The sequence below is a fragment of the Oreochromis aureus genome, linkage group 4 (assembly GCF_013358895.1).
Source record: "Oreochromis aureus strain Israel breed Guangdong linkage group 4, ZZ_aureus, whole genome shotgun sequence".
In the NCBI taxonomy this organism is placed as follows: domain Eukaryota; kingdom Metazoa; phylum Chordata; class Actinopteri; order Cichliformes; family Cichlidae; genus Oreochromis; species Oreochromis aureus.
In genome coordinates this window covers 35,885,453-35,904,849 of record NC_052945.1, presented here as the reverse complement: position 1 = coordinate 35,904,849, position 19,397 = coordinate 35,885,453, and the positions used below count along the sequence as shown (strand labels likewise).

The 19,397-nt window shown below is 39.5% G+C and overlaps 1 protein-coding gene across 1 annotated transcript in view; it reads left to right on the top strand.

Moving 5' to 3' along the window:
* LOC116319670 (junction plakoglobin-like) overlaps positions 1 to 19,397 on the top strand; it is a 126,056-nt gene that overhangs the window by 82,602 nt on the left and 24,057 nt on the right. Inside the window, exons 12-14 of the mRNA XM_039611199.1 lie at positions 3,505 to 3,723; positions 13,365 to 13,517; positions 15,668 to 15,787. Of these exons, the coding sequence (XP_039467133.1) occupies positions 3,505 to 3,723; positions 13,365 to 13,517; positions 15,668 to 15,787 (492 nt within the window). The remainder of the gene's footprint in view (positions 1 to 3,504; positions 3,724 to 13,364; positions 13,518 to 15,667; positions 15,788 to 19,397) is intronic.

The following is a 19,397-nucleotide window of genomic DNA, read 5'->3' as shown; positions in this document are numbered from 1 at the left end:
GCTCCAGCCCTAACGCAACCCTGAACTGGATAAGTAAAAGAAAAGAAAAATCTATGATGTCACCATTTCTGTCAGGAATACTTTCCACCACTTTCAAGTGGTGTAACAGTAAAGGATTTCTAGAACGCTGCAAGTTCCAACAAAAAGGTGCGATGCTGTGTAAAATGTAAATAAAAAAAGAATGCATGAACTCATATTTTTTATTATAACCAGAACACAGAAAACACATCAAATGTTTAAACTGGGACATAATTACTATTTCTTAAAAAATATTAGCTAATTTTGAATTTGATGGCAACAACATGTCTCAAAAGTTGGGACAGGGCACCAAAAGACTGGAATGGTAAGAAACAGCTAGAAAAATGTTTTGAAAATAATTATGTTATTTGAGAAGAGGTTAGTAACATGAGTGTAAACCAATAAATAAAAATGTGCAGAAATCTCCAAAATAAATTTCAGAATAATGTTCTTCATTGCAGAATTGTGAAGATTTTAATACTGCTTCATGTACAGTAGATAACATCATCAGGAGATTAAGAATACTGCATACCTGTGATCTTCGGGCTCTCAAGAGGCACTATGTTAAAAACAGGCATGATTCTGTCATGGAAATCAATGCACTCTCTTTGCCATCAACAAATGCAGATTAAAACTCTGTCATGTAAAGAACAAGCCATATGTGGACACAATCCAGAAATACTGAGAACGAAATAACATTTTGTTCTGACCAGGCCTTGCACATTTCCACAAGACATGTTAAACCACATACTATAGCTATGAAAAGAGCATGGCTTTTTAAGAGCAATGCCTATTTTCACTGGTTTCTGGCTTTCTGTTAAATTGGTTTTCTTCATACTTATCTGACAGGACTTTCTCTGTTAGAACAAACAAGTGCACCTGTCACACTGCCTACCTAGCCAGTGGGGTTCCAGAAGGTTCTCTGGTCCGTTATTATTTTTATTTTATTATTATTATTATTATTATTATTTGTTATTATTTGTTATTATTTTCTTTCTATATGCTTCCTTTAGGTGGCATTATTCCCTCTTTTAATTACAACATCATTTTTATGCCAGTGATATTCAGCTGTATACGTCTTTTAAGCCTCATGAGCTAGATACCCCCTACCTCAGCCCCAACCCCCAACCAGTCGCAGCCTCTCCTCCCTGAGCCTGGTTCTGCTGGAGGTTTCTTCCTGTTAAAAGGGAGTTTTCCCTTCCCACTGTTGCCAAAGCGCTAGCTCATAGGCAGAGATGGGAAGTACTTTGTACTTAACTGTACAGATACCTGAAAACTATCTGTAATTTACTTGCGTAGTTTTTTCCTGACTACTTTTTACTTTTACTCCCTACATTTTTAAACAAATATCTGCACTTTCTACTTCGTACATTTTCAAAACAGGCTTGTTACTTTTGCTTTAGCACATTTGGGGAAAGTTATTATTTTGTTACTGTGAGCCTCCAAACATCAACCTGATTTAAGACTAAACAGATGAAGGGCAATTCAGTTCATTTATTAATCACCAGAGGATGTCATACAAAAAGAGATGGTGTGTGCCAAAGTACCAGAATGTGGTACTTCGGCTTCTAGCAAGTCCAACTAAAGAGGAGTGATCATAGAGGGAGTGACTTTTTTTTAAGTGGCAGGTAATTTCAAATGCAATGTTTCTATCAGCTCAACAGACATCAGCAAACACACAAACTGTCTTTAAGTAAATAAAAGTACGTGTGACTGGTGCACAGTGGCTGTGGTTTCATGAGTCAGAGTAAGGTTACATCAAATATAGCAGAGATTCATATGAATTTGACGATCCTTCATACCAACTTTATACCATGTAGTAAAAAGACATCATAAACAGTGTAGCGTCAGTATAGAGGATGGAAATCACCCAGGAGAACTCATGAAACATCTGCTGACATCTTGTTGAATTCAGTACTCATCTGATATTATTTAATTTAATTTTATTTAATGTTAATATAGCACAAGGTTCTCTTAGCTTTGCACAAAAATCTCTCCAAAGAGCTTCTTTTTACTTTCTTACTTTGAGTACATTTCAGAGCCTGTACTTTGTAACTTTTACTTGAGTAAAGAAGTTGAATCAGTACTTCAAGTTTTTTAACAGTAGTATTCTTACTTCAGTACAGAATATCTGTACCTTTTCCAACTCTGCTTATATGACTGTTAGAGTTTTCTCTATTTTCTTTGTGTTGTTGTAGGGTCTACCTTACAATATGAAGCACCTTGAGGCAACTGTTGTTGTGATTTGGCGCTGTATAAATAAGTGAATTGAATTGGATAGGCTGTCCACACTAGTGTAGTCTTGTTTAACAGAAGTTACCAACTGGCTCTCTAGGAATGATCTTGTTTTAAACACCAACAACATTGAGACCATGGTTATAGCTCCTCCTAAAATATATCTTAGAAACATTCAGGCTCTTGCTTTTGTTTGTTCAACTAAGTCCAGCATTCGACGTCTTGGTGTAATACGGCTTTGACTCACATCTTTCAGTTAGGAACATTTCTAAATTGTGACATATGGTCTCATCGGCCGAACTGGAAAAGATTATCCATGCATTTATGTCATTGCATTTAAATAATTGTAATGCCCTGTTTACCGGCTTGGACTAATCATCTCTTTCACGCCTTCAAGCTATAGAAAATGCTGCAGCCAGACTATTAACACGTTGTAGCAAGCAAGCTCACATTACTTCTTTTTATACTCTTTACACTGGCTCCCAATAGCTTTTAGGATTTGTTTTAAAATTAAGTATACAGAACAAGCTCCAGATTTTATTTCTCAACGTCTTAAAAAAGACACTGCTGCCTTTGTTCACAGGCTCAGAATTTATTAGTTGTTCTCCGTACAGAACATTTCAGCATGTGGGGCGGCGCAATGATTGGTGATTAGCACTGTTACCTCACAGTAGGAAGGTTCTGAGTTCCAACATTAGACCAGGGTGTTTCTGTGTGGAGTTTGCATGTTCTCCCTGTGTTTGCGTGGGTTTATCTCTCCGGATACTCCGGCTACTCCGGCTTCCTCCCACAGTCCACAGACATGCAGTCAAGTTTTAAAATACACAAAACACACTGCTGGGAAATATCATTTTCTCAATGAGCAGAAACTAGTGTATATTGTACAATATGCAGAAGCTTAGGTGCGATGTTCTGGGCTTTTACAAATCCATTTTTACGCATGCTGGGTAAGCGTATGAAGACATACTACTATGAATATTTCCTGAAATTCTTAAGTTCTTATTGCCAACCAAAGTCATTAAAAATATCTGATTAAATAAATGGCCAACAGATTTTATTTGTTCATGTGTGTGATTGTGTCACAGTGGTCATGAACACCTCAGCTGTGTACACGTTTCAATTCTAAAGAACATCAGTTTAACAAAGTGATGTAACTTAATGTTTGCTTGTCTTTGTTTTGATGTGTGGATTTGCATTTGTATTTCATGGTGGAAAAACCCCCAAACTTCTGTTCCCCACGTTTTCCTACAGACACTGGTGACTCAGTATGGTGGAGTGGAGGCATTGATCCATGCTGTGCTTCGTGCTGGGGAGAAGGAGGATGTTGCTGAACCTGCGGTCTGCGCCCTGCGGCATCTCACCTCCCGCCACCAAGATGCGGAGCTCGCCCAGAATGCTGTGCGTCTGCACTATGGTATCCCAGCTATTGTTAAACTACTGGGCCAGCCCCACTACTGGCCTGTAGTAAAGGTAAGGACAGACAGTGATGTATACTATTAGAGATAACATGCATTGGAGCTGGTAACTAAATCAGCCTCTGTGGGTCAAAAGAATTGGAAGAAAGGAAAGAAAAGGACGAGAACAGAAAGGAAAAGAGAAAAGCACCTTTGATATTTAACCAACCCTTCATTGATCCAGCTTTCCATTCATAAAAATTCATGATACTGCATTTGTTGAACACATTCACAATGTTCAACATATTCACAAAACGGAAGCCAGTCTGAGACAGGTAAGCCAAGGGCATTGCAGTGTCTCCTCAGCATAACAGAAAATGCAACAGCTTCCTGCTTTTGGATTTATATGTGCCATGTCTTTTTGTAGCATCAGTCCCTTGCACCATTGTTTACACGGGGTCCTTCTGCCACCCCTAGTAATGACCTTTATCCCAACACAAAAAATTACCTTTACTCCTGGATATGGGCCAAACATGCTTTGGCCCATGCTGGCTTGCTTGTAATTTCCTCTGCTATAAAGATGTAGAATGGCAGGCACAGCTTTTAGCTTTCAATATAGTCTTCTACAGAACATATTCCCAGTTTGTATTCAGGAGACACCCCCTCTACTTTTAAGATTCGGCTTAAAACTTTTCTTTTTGATAAAGCTTATAGTAAGGATTGGATCACGTGACCCTGAGCCATGCATTAATTAGCTGCAATAGGCCTAGGCTGCTGGGGGCTTTCCATGATGTTGGAGTGTTTCTTCTTCACCTCTTTTCACTCTCAGTTTATACACCTCTCTGCATTTCATCATTAGTTACATTTCATCTCTGGCTCTCTTCCCCAGTGGGTTTTTTCCCTGTTTCCCTCCCATTAACCTCATTCCAGAGTCTGGTTTTTCCAGAAATTGCTTCCCATTGTTGCCAAATGCTTGCTCCTAAGCTACAGGAGGTAGAGCAGGTCCCAGCTGGTAATGATGAAACAATCATATTTTATATTTTGGCCAGTGGACCTTTGTGGAAGAAGCTGAAGCATCAGTACATCAGTATATGTTGACAAGTTCACTGTGCTTTAAACTTCTTCTGGAAAAGTTCAACCTGTGAGACCCAAAGGCAGGGAGAGGAAATTGCTTTCTTTTCCAAGTCATTATGCAAGAAGATGGAACAGGATTGATACATAAATGAAGTCTATCCAAACTCATTAAGACACTACATTTTAGTAAGCCAAAGGGGATAATTAACAGCCTATATGGAGGGAATAATGGGCAATGTGGGAAAGGATGTTGTTGTAAAAAGCTAGTTGGCCCTTCATCTGATCATTTAAACCCTGGAGAAATACTCCTTGTAATGCATTATCTGGCCAGCTCGCTGTGGCGGAAACAGTTTGAAACTCAACTAAGAACTCAACTATGCTGCGGATGCCCTGGCATAGATCAAACAATCTTTTAGCTAAACTGCCCTCAGATATAGGATGAGCAAATTTCTTTCTCAGCTCATTCATATGGGAAGGTAGAAATGGAATGATAAATGACAAAACCTTGGCCCACGCCAGCGCTTTTCCCCTGATTGCATTGAACAGCTTAGTGGCATCATTACGGAAAGAGCAGGACGAGCAACCCAAAGCTAGCGCACATTGTAACAAAAAACCCCAGATAGGTGAGTTCTCCAACTCCTTTTAGATTTCCCGTAGCCTGTGGGTTGGCATCAGCAGCAGGAAACAGGTGAATAGAAACAGGTTGCAGACCAGCTCCTGAGATCTGAGTAATGAGCAGAACATGCTACGTTCAGTGCGTTCAGTTTAGTGGGTGTGTGGGTATGCAACAGTCTAACAGTTTAGTGGCCCGACTCAGTTTAAAATGTGTAACAGACAACGAGTCGCTGGTACCTCTTGTTAACAAACACAGCTCGGACAATGTGCCACCAACATCTTCTCATGAGGCTCCTGGGATTCAGTCCAGTATTGGAGCATGTCCTGGGAAATACTCTTATCATTGCAGACAACCTGTCACATAGCTAACACTTTCACAGAGACTGGGACACACAGTGATGTGGCATGCAATGTTGCTAGTGGTGGAAGCAATTCAATTCAATTCAATTCAATTTTATTTATATAGCGCCAAATCACAACAAAAGTCGCTTCATAAGCAGAAGAGGGCATCTCTTCAAGGTCCATCACAACACAGCAAAGGACACTGCAATGTCTGAATTGTCATCACCTGCAACCTGGGCAGATACCCCAGCCCCGCAGCAACTGATGAGAATACAAAGATTGAGACTTACTCTAACAAAACAGCTATATCAGAGACTGTCAGTCAGAGTGGGACTTCTATCATGACCCCACTTTATAAACAGCTTGTGATCAGATCTGGATGGCTGTGTAAAGCAGTTAAGAGGCTTGACCTGTAGACTGGTGCTGCACCTTTGGAATGAGAGAAGCACAAGGAACACAAAAGTGAGTTGAAAAATAAAATGTTTTTATTTGTTATTATTTTTTAACCTGTCCTGTCCAGCAGTTGCAGCAAGCAGAATTATGGTATGAATTCTTCGCAGTGTCAGACATATGTGCTTTCCCAAGACAAGCACCATACACTCTGTGTACACTTTTATTTATTTACTGTATTTTATTATTTATATTATTGTGTAGTGGATAGCAGACGGGGGTAAAGGCCAGATTGGCAAAAAATAAGAAGAAAGTGAGAAATAGGAAAAAGAGAGAGAAAAGAATGGAGGTGGGGGGAAAGTCGAGGGTGAAGTAAACAGACATGCTGGGTCTCCATCTGCTGCCTTGTAATAAAGTGCACTCATTATAGACAAATTATAGAGCGCTACACAAACAAATATACAATTTTGCTGTGTGTGTGTGTGTGAGTATTTGTCATAGAATGTAATATGGACAGGTATACAAGACCATATACTATGCATATAGTTCTTAATGGAATTGCCCGTGCAGTGGGTGCATATTTTTGTGACTGCAAGACCCATTAGGAACATCCTTTGTCCTGTATCGTGTATTCTGTGGAGATTTTTGCATTGTATGAGTTGTAAGGTGGGGGTTTTAAGTCATTTTCAAAGTACTTAAACATTTGTGTCTATAAGTTTTGATCTGGATTGATGGAAAGATTTCACTCCCACTTTGTGGTTTGGAGGGAGAATTATTGATTTTTAATAATAACTTATACATTTTGATAACAACTTAGGGGTGCTGAAATTTAAAAACTCTGTTACCCTAGTAGGTATTTCAAAGTTCTGTCTAGAAATGTTGGTTTGATCAATTTTGAAACATGTAGCAATCTTTAGATAAGAAATAGTAATGAAAATTGGTAGTCCATAAAAATGGACTGTAATACTCTACTGCTATTGTAGCCAACATTTCAAATTCAGGTTTGACAGGTTTGTGAGTGTACACTTTATCCAAAACCTAGTGACGGTTTACTCATGCTTGCCAATGGGTGGCTGTAGCTCAGGAGGTAGAGCAGGTCACCTACTGATCAGAAGGTTAGTGGTTCGATCCCTGGCTCCTCCAGTCTGCATGTCAAGTATCCATGGGCAAGATGCTAACCCAAGTTGCTGTCTGATGCATCCATCAGAGTGTGACTATGTATGAATGTAGTTAGGACACTCAGTTTAGAGAAAGTGAATGTGGCAACATTCACTTGTTGTAAGGAGCACTTTGAGTACTCCGTGACAGTAGAAAAGCACTGTATAAGAATCAGTCCATTCACTGTCTAAACAGAGTTTTGTCATGTTACTTTTGCACTATTATGTTCCAGCAGCATTATTATTTGATATATTGTTAATTATAAATTATATAAATTATTCAATTCAAAATAAATTTGCTGCATTACCTTTGTTGAGAAATTTTTAATCTGTGCTGAATACGGCATGTTGTTATTACATGGCTTGATTAAGGTACACATTAGGCTGACATCTGGGGCCAGAGCTGAAACTGTTCTGGGCCAGCACAGGGCCAGCAGTGTGTCTGCAACTGGCCTTGTGCTGGCCCATGTGTGGGCCACCTCTGGCAAACCTGACCTGTGCCACCAAAGGGCCGTCATTTGTTCAGTGGTTGTTGATCAGTCATCATGACAATTTGCGTATTAATGATCAAGGAACTGACCTCACAGGCAACCTGGTTATGGCGTTCCATGTATGCCCTGCCTGCTAGCATCTTGCACCATGATGTTATGTGATGGATCTACAGCCTGGACCTGTGTGTCTTGCCTGATATGGTAGCCCCCTCCTCAATGGATCTTGTGCTCAGAGCTTGTTCCTGTGTTGTCATTGTTAGTGCCTCTGTGTTGTCTTTCAGCGGTGGTACATACTGTGGAGGGACCTATCCTTCCATGATGGTTCCTCTGCTTGCTCTTATTCCTTCCCAGGTTTCTCCTGCTTGAGGTATTCAGTAAGCAAACAGTGAGTTTTGGTCATTTTCCTGATGTTTTAATGGGTCTTTGTAGTTTATTTCTGGTGGTTCTGACCCTCACTAGTACTTGGCCTTCTTCCTTCCACTTAGCATACAATCTCAGGGTGCTGAACTTGGGGTGAAACCCTGCATGCATGGTAAGGAGCTCCCTTGTCTTGATGTTGGTGGCTTCTGTTTCTTCCTTTGGTCATTATTCCAGCAGGGTATTTGATCACCGGCAGGGCATAGGTGTTGATTACACGGATGTTGTTCTTCCCTACAGCTGACTCATCAGGACTTGCATTACACTCTTGCAGGTATTTGGTGGTTGTAGCTTTTGCCTGTGGAATTCCTAAGTAGTTGTAACTGTCCTAAATGTCTTAGCCGCTATGATCCCTACCTTTTGGTAGCGCAATCCTCTCAATTCTGACCACTTTCCCTCTCTTTTTTTAATATTTTATTTTTGGCCTTCATTTGGTTTTATTGATAGGGACAGTGAAGAATCAACAGGAAAGGAAAGGAAAGGAAAGGAAAGGAAAGGAGGGGAAGACATGTGGCAAAGGGCCACAGGTCGGACTCAAAGCTGGGGGGGGTGCTCTCAACCATATGGAATGTGGGTGCCCACTCAATGCAGTGAGCCAAACTGGTGCCACTACTTTCCCTCTCTTAGTTACCATGCAACTATACTTCTGCAGTCCGAATGACATTCTGATGTCGTTGCTGTAGATCCAAGTGGTATGGACCAGTGAATCGATGTGATTCACTCATGGCATACAGCTTGATGTCATCCATGTAGAGGAGGTGGCTGACAATTGCTCCAGTAGCCAAGTTGTTAATTTGGCTGTGGGGGTTCAGACCTATAACAGCAGCGGGGACAGAGCATCTTCTCGGTAAATCCCGCATTTGATAGTAATTTGTGCTCTTGGCCTTCAGTTAGTCTCTAATGTTGTTTGCCACATCCCCATTGAATTCCTGATGTATGCTCTTAGGGTCCTGTTGATGTTGTACAGTTAAAGGCATCCCAGGATTCCTGAGCAGTGTTAAAAACTCCCAATTCTTTTAATCTTTGGGCTGAAGGAAGGACAATACTCGGTGTATAAATGCTCAATCAACAATATTTTATTTCCATATAATTCAACACTTAAGAGCATAAGAACCATCATGATGGGGAGACCTGCCTGCAGAGGGTCACAGCAAGTCTCCAAATGGTGACGGGTTACTCAGCTTCTTATAGCCTCTAGTAGCCCCCACCTAGTTGTAAAAGCCTAAACATTCACATTCTTTCTCTCACACGGCGCCTAAGTTATGACCTCGGCTCCCTGTCTTTCTGCTCTCTGTAAAGGTGGGGGTATGGAATGTGGTCTGTCTCTTCTGCTATCGGCACAAGGTCTTCTGCACACAACATTCTCTTCATAATTCAGCAGTATGAAATGTCAAGAAACAGTGTAACACATTCAACAGTGTCGAGTAATACAGGTCAATCCAATAGATCTAATGATTTTCACACTCTTTTAAGTCAGAAGTATAATGCAAACTAAAACTACATACTGATCACACACTCTATATTAAGGGGTATAATATGATCTACAGCAGTATCATAATTCAACTACTTTGATTACATATATAAGGTAACATATGATAACCGAATAATCTCACAGCAGCTAGGAAAAAAGGATGGTTGAGTAAGGGTGCAGAGAAAGCCCCCAGCAAACTACCATCCAATTGACATCTATAATCATTTTTCCACACCTACTGAGGAACAAATTCTGATTACTGGCAATTATGTTTTAAGACGTGAAGCTATAGACACCAGACACCATAGTGAACTGTTCTCCATGGGCCAAAGCAACTTCTTGCGTTGCGTCTTCTTATCTGGTGCGCATCTTTTATTTTGACAGCGAATGCGCACCTGCGGACCACTTATGTGCACCCCTGACTATAGTTCACGTTGGCAGTAAGGACACTGTTGTGATGCTCTGGACCCTTCTCAACGTCCACCCAGTTTCACCAATAGGAGGTTAGCAAAATTAAAATAAAATTGGTCTGTAATTTTGTCAAAACAATGTCTGCGATCCCCTCCCCAACTGGACCAAGAGTGGCATGTCAAGGAGCAACTGCATCCATCCCACTTTGGATAGTCACATTTTGGGAGGTTTAATAAATTTAGCCAGCTTTCTGTAAATGAGAGCTGCTCCATCTAGATTTGAGACCAGCCTCTATGCAACTTCTCTTCTTGTGTTATCCCCCCAAAATCCAATCCCCTTAAAGAGTGTGTCTGCACCAGACCACCAAAAATGAAAACCAGCCAAACCAACTAGTAACATACTTAATAATGATGGGTCGACGACACATTTCTTATCTTTTCACATTCCTACTGCCACACACAGATACTAGTCTGCCAAGGTCGAAGAACTCACTTTTCTTTCATCCACCAATTGTTTATACACCAATGCTTAGGCATTTAATCACTAGTAATTAATATTCTCTGTCTCTCTTCCACTGCGTGTCTTTTGCCTTGTCTCTAGTGCTTGCTAGTAGATGGTCCTCTGAGTGTTAAAGTTTTCTCTGTCTTCTCTGTATTATTGTAGGTAGTGTTGGTCAAGTTACTTGAAAAAAGTAATTAGTAATTAATTACTGATTATTTCTCCCCAAAAGTAATCCCATTACTTTACTTATTTTCAAAAGTAATTAGTCACTTAGTTACTTTTTAAAACATGATATACAACCTGAATACGTAATAAAGCAGTAGACCTTTCAGCCCAATTCTGTTTTTTCTGCGTAATCCATCATATAAAATTGAATCAAATTAAAAAGTCTCTTTTTAAAAATTGTTTTATTAGTTTTAATCTTTTAACCTAATGCCCATTGCATCAAGCAAAAATTAAATTATAACTGTCTTTGACTTTCTGAAATTTGTTTAACATTTCCTGTATATTCCAGCATATTAAATAAAATAATTTTTGTGTGTTTTGTGTTTACACTCACTCCTAGATGCAAGTAAAACACAGCAGAAAATAAATGTTACTTGTGACGTGATACTGCCCATCACTGCCCATAGTGTCATAGACACTATACCATAGACACTGATAATTTTTCGTACCATTCCAGATTTTCTCATGTTGTTTTATATGATCCCTTTACCTTTCTCAATCTGACATTGAGTTCCATCTGTATGTAAGAGGTCACACTGGATTGCAAAATCCTTTTCTACTGCAACACAACACAAATGCCCACTGATTATAAATGCTGCAACAGCAGACTGAGCATTTTTAGGTGTATCTAAACAATGTGCCAGTCAAAAAGTGAAAACAATAAAACCTGTAACCAAGTGAAAATCAGTGTCGAGTCCTAATATGCGATAAAAACAGTAAGTTGTAAAATCTTGAATGCGTGTTGCCTTACAAAGTCCACAATTCCAGTACAAACATGTTCGTGCTTTGTTATTTGTGTAGTGGGAATTAGCAAACAGTGAAGTATATTTTACTATTAAATTGTAATCTATGCCACCAGTGGGAATGCAGATATTAGAATTGACCTCAAATCACCACTGCACCTGAACACACACTCAAAGATCAATATTTTCAGGAATTCCATAAAACAGTCGGACATAAGAATACAAATAAATAAATGAGGTAATAGTGCATAATTGTTCACTGCACTATTGGACTGTTTTCTACAATCAATCCACATTTAACGTCATAGGGAGTATTTCTGGTAGCAAGCTGACACACTCACAGTTCAGCAGTGGGGCTTTTGGATGTCACAGCTTTAATACCCAAATAATAGTGGTACACACATCATTCAGTACACAGAGAAACACACACACATACATACAAAGAAGTGCTGGTTGCACTTCTGAGGCTCAGTCAGACAGCATTGCCAACTCAATTCAGGCTTATTTTTAGGAAGTGAGGTATGTGATCTGTGTCTGGATACTGGAAGTCTGGATCGGCTCCCTAGGTAAAAAGTGCATTCTCTGATCCTGAGTGCTGCCCAATAGGCAGTGCAGAGCTACAACTGACCAAATTCAAAATGCTGTGATTCTCCAAATTTCAACTACTTCCTAGTATGATAAAATATGAAGGTAAATATGTTGCAAAATTTTAGACTGCCAAGTAAAAGAAATCAATTTATCTTAAATGCCTGTATTCATTCCTATAAACAAAATTTCTATTTTTGTTTGGTGTAATAAGGCTATATACCATGACAATACAATCGAACCTAAATGTTTATCAATAAATAATTTTGTCAACATATAAATAATTAATAATGACAGGGGAACAATTGTGTTCAAACTGTTTTTATTCAGGAACAAAATATGTTCAACTGTGCTGCGGTTCAGACAATTCCTCTTTTACAAAGTACTCTTCTTTCAGAGGAGCACAGATGAGGCATAAGAACTCCACAGTGGCTTCATTAAAGGGTGAGAGAATGGACTAGAGACAGGCAGGTATAAATGGGCAGGTAACAGGTAGACATCACTGTTAACGGGTGTCCACATATCTGCCTTAATCTAACTGCTGCTACATTGTTGACCGCAGTTTTACAATAGCTTACAATATGTGTCTATGAAAATTGACTAGATTTTGGAATGACCCTCAAGTGACAACTCCAGCAGTGCACTTTTTGGCATTATATTGGCTGAACCTGAAATTCCACCACACAAAAATTGACACACACACACATATATATATAATATCTGCTTTGCAAAGATTACTATGGTCCTGGGGATGTTTGGACCTAAGAATAGTGTGGTGGACTGGGAACTTTGAACGTTCATATAAATATAACATGTTTTATAAATTAGATTAGTTTGCACTTGTGTTTAGAAGCGCTTGTGAGAGTGGGTGTGAATGAGGCATGTTGTATACAGCGCTTTAAGTATTCCGGGAGAGTAGAAAAGCGCTATATAAGAATCAGTCCATTTACCATTAGAATGTATCTACTTTTGGAGTAAATACTCCCTCTGAAATATCAGCAAGCCTGCATGTAGTGCTTGAAAACTACAGAGCGTTAATAGTAGTAGCAAAACAGCACTGAGCTGTCACTGATGTCAGGATGCTTAACCTCAGCCCAACTTTATCAATGAGCAGCAGCAGAAAACTGATATTTTTTCTCTCATCCTTGTGGTTTCCTTAGATATGTAGCATCACACTCTGGTCAGCAAACTTTAGTGCAGATGAGTGAATGTTCAAACAGTAACAGGATCTACCATTTGGATTTACTACATGTATAACCTTCAGAAACAAGTCTTGATCTCTCTTCTGTGTCCAGGCCACAGTTGGACTCATCCGGAATCTGGCACTGTGCCCAGCTAATCAGGCATCACTGAGAGAGGCAGGTGCAATTCCACGACTGGTGAACCTGCTGCTCAAAGCTCACCAGGATACACAAAGACATGCCTCCTCTACACAGCACACATACCAGGTATGGAGAGCACACACACACACACACACACACACACACACACACACACACACACACACACGGAAATTCAGCCACCAATCTTCACATAAGCAAGGAAATGAGGGCAGTGTAGGTAAAAAGAAAATAACAGGAATGCATTGACAGGTTTCATCTGTGATGCGGGCTTGGAATTTAGACATGCATCAGTAGTACAAGTACAAAGACACATTCGCTGTGTCCCTGCACATTAGCACTCATTATATGCACAAACAGAGCAGAGTATAAAATGTGAAATAAAGCAGAAATGTTGAACCTGGAGTGAGCCGCTCTCTTTGGTATCATTTAGTACTGTAGGACCCACTACTGATGCACAAACACTGAAAGTCAACAAGTTATTTAATTTTTATTGCTCACAGGTGAGCTGTGACATTGATTTAATAATCTAAGTTTAGATTTTAGTTTTTTTGAGCCTAGACTTCTGCAGTTGATGGTGACAGTTTAAGGCAAGGCAAATTCAGAGCTACTCTAAACATATATAAGGACTAGATGGTTCATCTTCTGTTTTTCATATTAATCTTTGTTTTATTCCATTAGGTTTATAATTTATGACTTCTTTGTCAGTGAAAGTTATAAAAGCTTTTTTATTATAATAATATTAACAATGATAATACACTTTTATTTATAGGTGCCTTTAAAGACCATCAAGGTCACGTCGCATTAGTACGAAAAAATAAAAAATAAGGTAAATGAAAAATAAAAAACAAGCACGAAAGTATAAAAGTAAGTATAAAAGCTAAAAAAGGTAATAAAAAAATAGACTAAAATGGAATCATGATAAAGGGTATGCAATTTTGAATAGATGGGTTTTGAGATGTGATTTAAAAGTAGAGAGAGAGTTTGTAGTCCGGGGATCTGGAGGAAGTGCATCCAAAGTCTTGGGGGAGAACAACTAAAGGCTCTGAGTCCCATGGAAGTCAGGTGAGCAGGTGGTAGAGACAGAAGGGAAGATGAAGAAGAGCGGAGTGTACGAGGGGGGAGTATGTATAGAGAAGACCAGATAAAGATGGAGGAGCGAGGTTATGAAGCGCTTTGAAAGTGAGAAGAAGGATCTTGACACGGAGGTGAACTGGAAGCCAATGGAGCTGTGTTATATCTTCTGTAATTTGGAACATAATGTGAGCAGCTGTTTTTTGAACTAACTGCAATTTATGGAGAAATTTATGAGGTAGACCACAGAGAAGAGAATTACAGTAATCTAAACGAGATGTGACAAGAGCATCGACAAGTATGGCGGTACTGTGTGGTGTGAGTGAGGGACGAAGACTGTTAATATTACGGAGATGAAAATAGGAAGACTGAGTGATGTTATTTATATGTACTGTGAAGGACAGAGTGCTGTCGAGAATGACACCGAGACTCTTAACCTGAGGGGAGGGTGTGACAACAGAGTTATCAATGGATAATGAAAGACTTCTGGTAAGAGAAGATGACAGTTGAGTAGGAGAAAAAATGCAAGTAGAACAAATACCATATCACATGAACAGGGCAATTGTTGATGAAGATTCACCAATCTTGGTATGAAAAAAAGAGGTTTTATATCTGGAGGTTTAACAATATTGTCTAATGTAGAAAACAAAGTACGAGTGTTTCCTTCAGCAGATTCAATAATAGAAGCATAGTAAGCAGATTTAGCATGATGAATAGCTTCTTTATAATGTTGTATACGACTGCGATACATGTCCTTATGAATAGTAAGTCCTGTTTTCCTAAAGTTGGTGAAGTTCAGATGAAAACTATGGAGCAGAGAGAGAGAAGGAAACGGTTCGAGTTCTACAAGTAATTGAGCAGTTTTGCTTATTTTTGTACAGTGGGAGACTAACACTGAATAAAACTACAACAGTATATTGGTGTTTGAAATCAATTATTTGATCATGAACAGTGACATTATTGGAACCCTCTGACACTTGGCTGGGAATCCTTGGTATCACATTTTACAGTATTTATGATGCTTTTCTAAACCTAACCAAGCACCTACTAACAATGATATGTCAAAAAATAAAATAAAACAAAAGTTAAAATAATAATTCTTCTATTGTATATAGAGGGTCCTCTGCTTTGTTTCTTTGCTTGATGGTTGTCTGACTGACTTTCTTTACTTTTCCTGGTTTCAGGATGGCGTTCGCATGGAGGAAATAGTAGAGGGCTGCACAGGAGCGCTTCATATTTTGGCCAGAGACCCTATAAACAGAGGAGAGATTTCCAGCATGCAGACCATACCACTGTTTGTACAGGTACATTCACATGCATGCATATTCAATTCAATTTAATTTATAAAATGCCAAATCACAAAAATAGTCACATCAAGGCGCACGTGTTATTAAAATTACAGGCTCCTACAGAAACTGCTGACTTCCTTGCTAAAAACATTTGGTTCCCATGCCACTAAATATACACTGTGGAGTTTAAATCCAGTAGGATTTCATATATTTCCATCCTAAATATACATTTCCAATTAAAGTTGTTCTAGTAGATTTGAACATCAGTTTTTCTGTGGCAGACTGATGTTTCTAGACGAAGTATTTCAACTTCATCTTGCATAAATATTAAATGACTAAATGAAAAAGATTTTACAAGCAACTAAAACTACTAGATAAAACAGAGATAATGTGAGTCCTGCTCATAGCCCCCGTATCTGAGTTCTTCGTCTTTCATTCAATGAATACCTCTAGGATGATAATGTCATTACAAAAATTAAGTTGAACATGTGCAACTGTGGTGCATAGACCACAGTTGGTAAGGCTATCCACATGGCCTTGCTGGCTGTGATGTGCAGCCATCTGTCCCTCCTTTTTATTACAAAATAGTCATTACATTTCATGACACATAACCATACACAAAGGACCTTTGGGGGCAGGTTTGTTACCCAGTGGTTGATGGGCAGGGCTGCCAAGGCAGTCCTAATGACATCTTCACTGGTGTCTGCCTCTCAATTTTACATGCACCTTAGACATGGAGGGTTTGGGGGGAGACGTGTAGATGAGCACTGTTGACCAGGGTCTCATGCTTGTGTCCCCTCAGTATTAATAGCACTCGAGTTATACTATAAATCATACTCACTATTTACAGCTCATATACTCGCGTACACCAACACATGCACCCAAAAGGCCACTTTCATTAGAAGGCTGGTAATTGGAATGGCTGCTCCAGTCCACATGACAGATATCCTTGAAAGGGCACAAATTTAAGGGATATTTTCCTATTAAATAACCTAAAAAATTACTGACTGTGCCTTTAAAACTCAGGCAAATGTGTCAGAAAAAATAATACTCAATACAGTACAGATACTTAAAAATTATACTTCATTACAGTAACAAAATATTTGTACTTGTAACCACAACACCACTGTCTTATGTCAAAAAACACTCCAGTCGGGCAAACAGAACTTGCTGGGATGGCAAACGTGAAATAAGTGCATCTTGCCTTCTTTGTGGTTTAGTAAGACTTGCCAAAAACAAAGTATACTCAGTAAGGAAAACGCCTCTGATGGCGAACGTTTCCTGCTGTGTGCTGCACACCAAAAAGCCAACTTTAAAAATTCTGACAATTCTGATTGGATTCTCACGACACTGGCATCATTGTGTAAGTCAGTGGTTCCCAAACTTTTTTTGCCAGGCCCCCCTTTTTTACAAGAAAAATGTTCGCCCCCCCCCCCCGCACAAACACATCCTCCAAACACACACACCCATATTTTGTTTACAAACTCCATTGCGGTTTATTTCACACCTCAAACATTTAGTAAACAATTAAGCAAATACAAGTAAACGGCAATAAATTACAGGTAGTAATAAAATAAACTACTAACTCTTTTACGCTGCGTCCACACCTAGACGGGTATTTTTGAAAACTCAGCTGTTTCTATGCGTTTGGGCCTTTCGTCAACACGTAAACGGCGTTGCGATTCACCGAAAACGGAGATTATTTAAAACTCCTTTTTTGCGTTTATGTGTGGACGAGGATTACAGAGTTCGTCACGCAACGACAAAGGTATGTGCCTCTTTTCACGTCACGCTGTGCGCCACGTTATTGTTTACATGAGATGAATTGCAGAATGGCAGATAGAGACAAAATACTGTTAATCTGACTATCTTCAGGTTTTACACGCTTACATATACACACGCAGTTACTGTCCCTGCATTTAGAAAGGCAGAGGCGTCACGGTGTAATTATTTTACGTGTAGTTGTTTTTTTTTTTCCTGTGTAATAATGTTCAACATTGCTGTCAATACATTTTTCAAAAAATGCCTCTCTGTGCAAAATGGGTTTAAACACATAAACAGCTGTGAGATACTGTTTGTCCGTGATTTGAACAGGGGGAACAAATTACGGCAGGATCAGCCTGATATTATTTGTATCCCGCTGTAACTTTACTGCATAAAGAGCTAACATCATGTTAGCTCTTGATTTTTAGTTCACAAACGCTTCTTGTAATAACTAACTACTCCTGACATTTAATGTCGGGAGTAGTTAGTTATTACAAGAAGTGTTTGTGAACTAAAAATCAAGAATGTGGGATAATGTTTGTCCGTGATTTGGAGAGCCCAGCGCTGCTCCCGACGCAGGGAAATTAATTTTGCAGGGGAGACCTACCTCGGCACTTGTGCAGGTGAAGCCAAAGGGAAGATATGCTTCACCATATTTTCCTGTCTTTGGCTTGGAAGGAAGTTGGTTTGGAAACATATTTGGCGATGCTTCATCTCCTGCTTTGCGTTTGTGTGGGCGCCCCGTCAAAAACCTGTCCAGTGTCCAAGCGCTCTTTTTTTTTTTTTTTTTTTTTTTTCATACCGCGCCCCCCCTGCAATGGCTCTGCGCCCCCCCCTAGGGGGCGGGCCCCACACTTTGGGAACCTCTGGTGTAAGTGGACTTTTTCCTTATATAGTGCTTTTCTAATGTAACTTATACAAATCCGGTTCTTTTATATTCTTTTACTGACCAAGAAAAAACCCGACTCAGTGTGCTCAAAACTCAAAAAATCATCTTTATTCTACATTTCCGGAAAAGGAGATGTGGACAGGCTAAATCCTGAGCAGATCTGAAGCATTACAAGCCGAATGTGCATAACATAATCAGTCATACGTCACACATAGCCGCACATAGTTTCAATCAAAACAACTCCTGTGTTGCACTCTACCTAGTTTCACTTCCTGTACTCTGCAGGCCTGCACAAAGTGTCTTCTGCAGTTTCCTGTCTTACAATGTAGTCTGTGACCTTTAGCACACATTATAACTCAAAGTGGCGTTTTAATACACTAGCCTATATAAAACAATATAAACAGAAAATAAGCACTAAGAATATATATTTATTCGGTAACATTACCCCTTATGACCTTTCCCCAGAAAGGTCACCATACTTCTCATGCCGCTACTCCCTTCTCAAACAGCCGTCTAGCACACAGGACCAGAGAACATCCACACGTGATCAGGATAGCTTACTTCCTGATCCCCTTTATAATTAGCTTTTTCCTAGTAAAAGGTCCTAAATTACTTTTGTCAATCTATGGAAACAGTCTCTATAGAGTTAACCCGTTTCCTCTTTAAAAAGCACTTCTGGTTTCTAAGCACACAACTTACAGTTCACTTAATTGTCCTTTTGTCCCCCTTTAACGGGTAGACCATATCCGGCATGACCACTGTGTTTGGGCAATTGACATAACATAAAAATCTTACAAATTATCACTAAAGCTAATCCTCCCATTAATTTTCATTACTTTATGCTCACACCATACCCTCTGTCTAACGAGCTTTTGACCTTCTCTACAATTTAAACAACTAATCTTCTGGGACAGGCGATTCTCTGGGATGCTTCTTTTGGGTCCCCCTTTCTTGGCCAGATCCGTTTGGTCT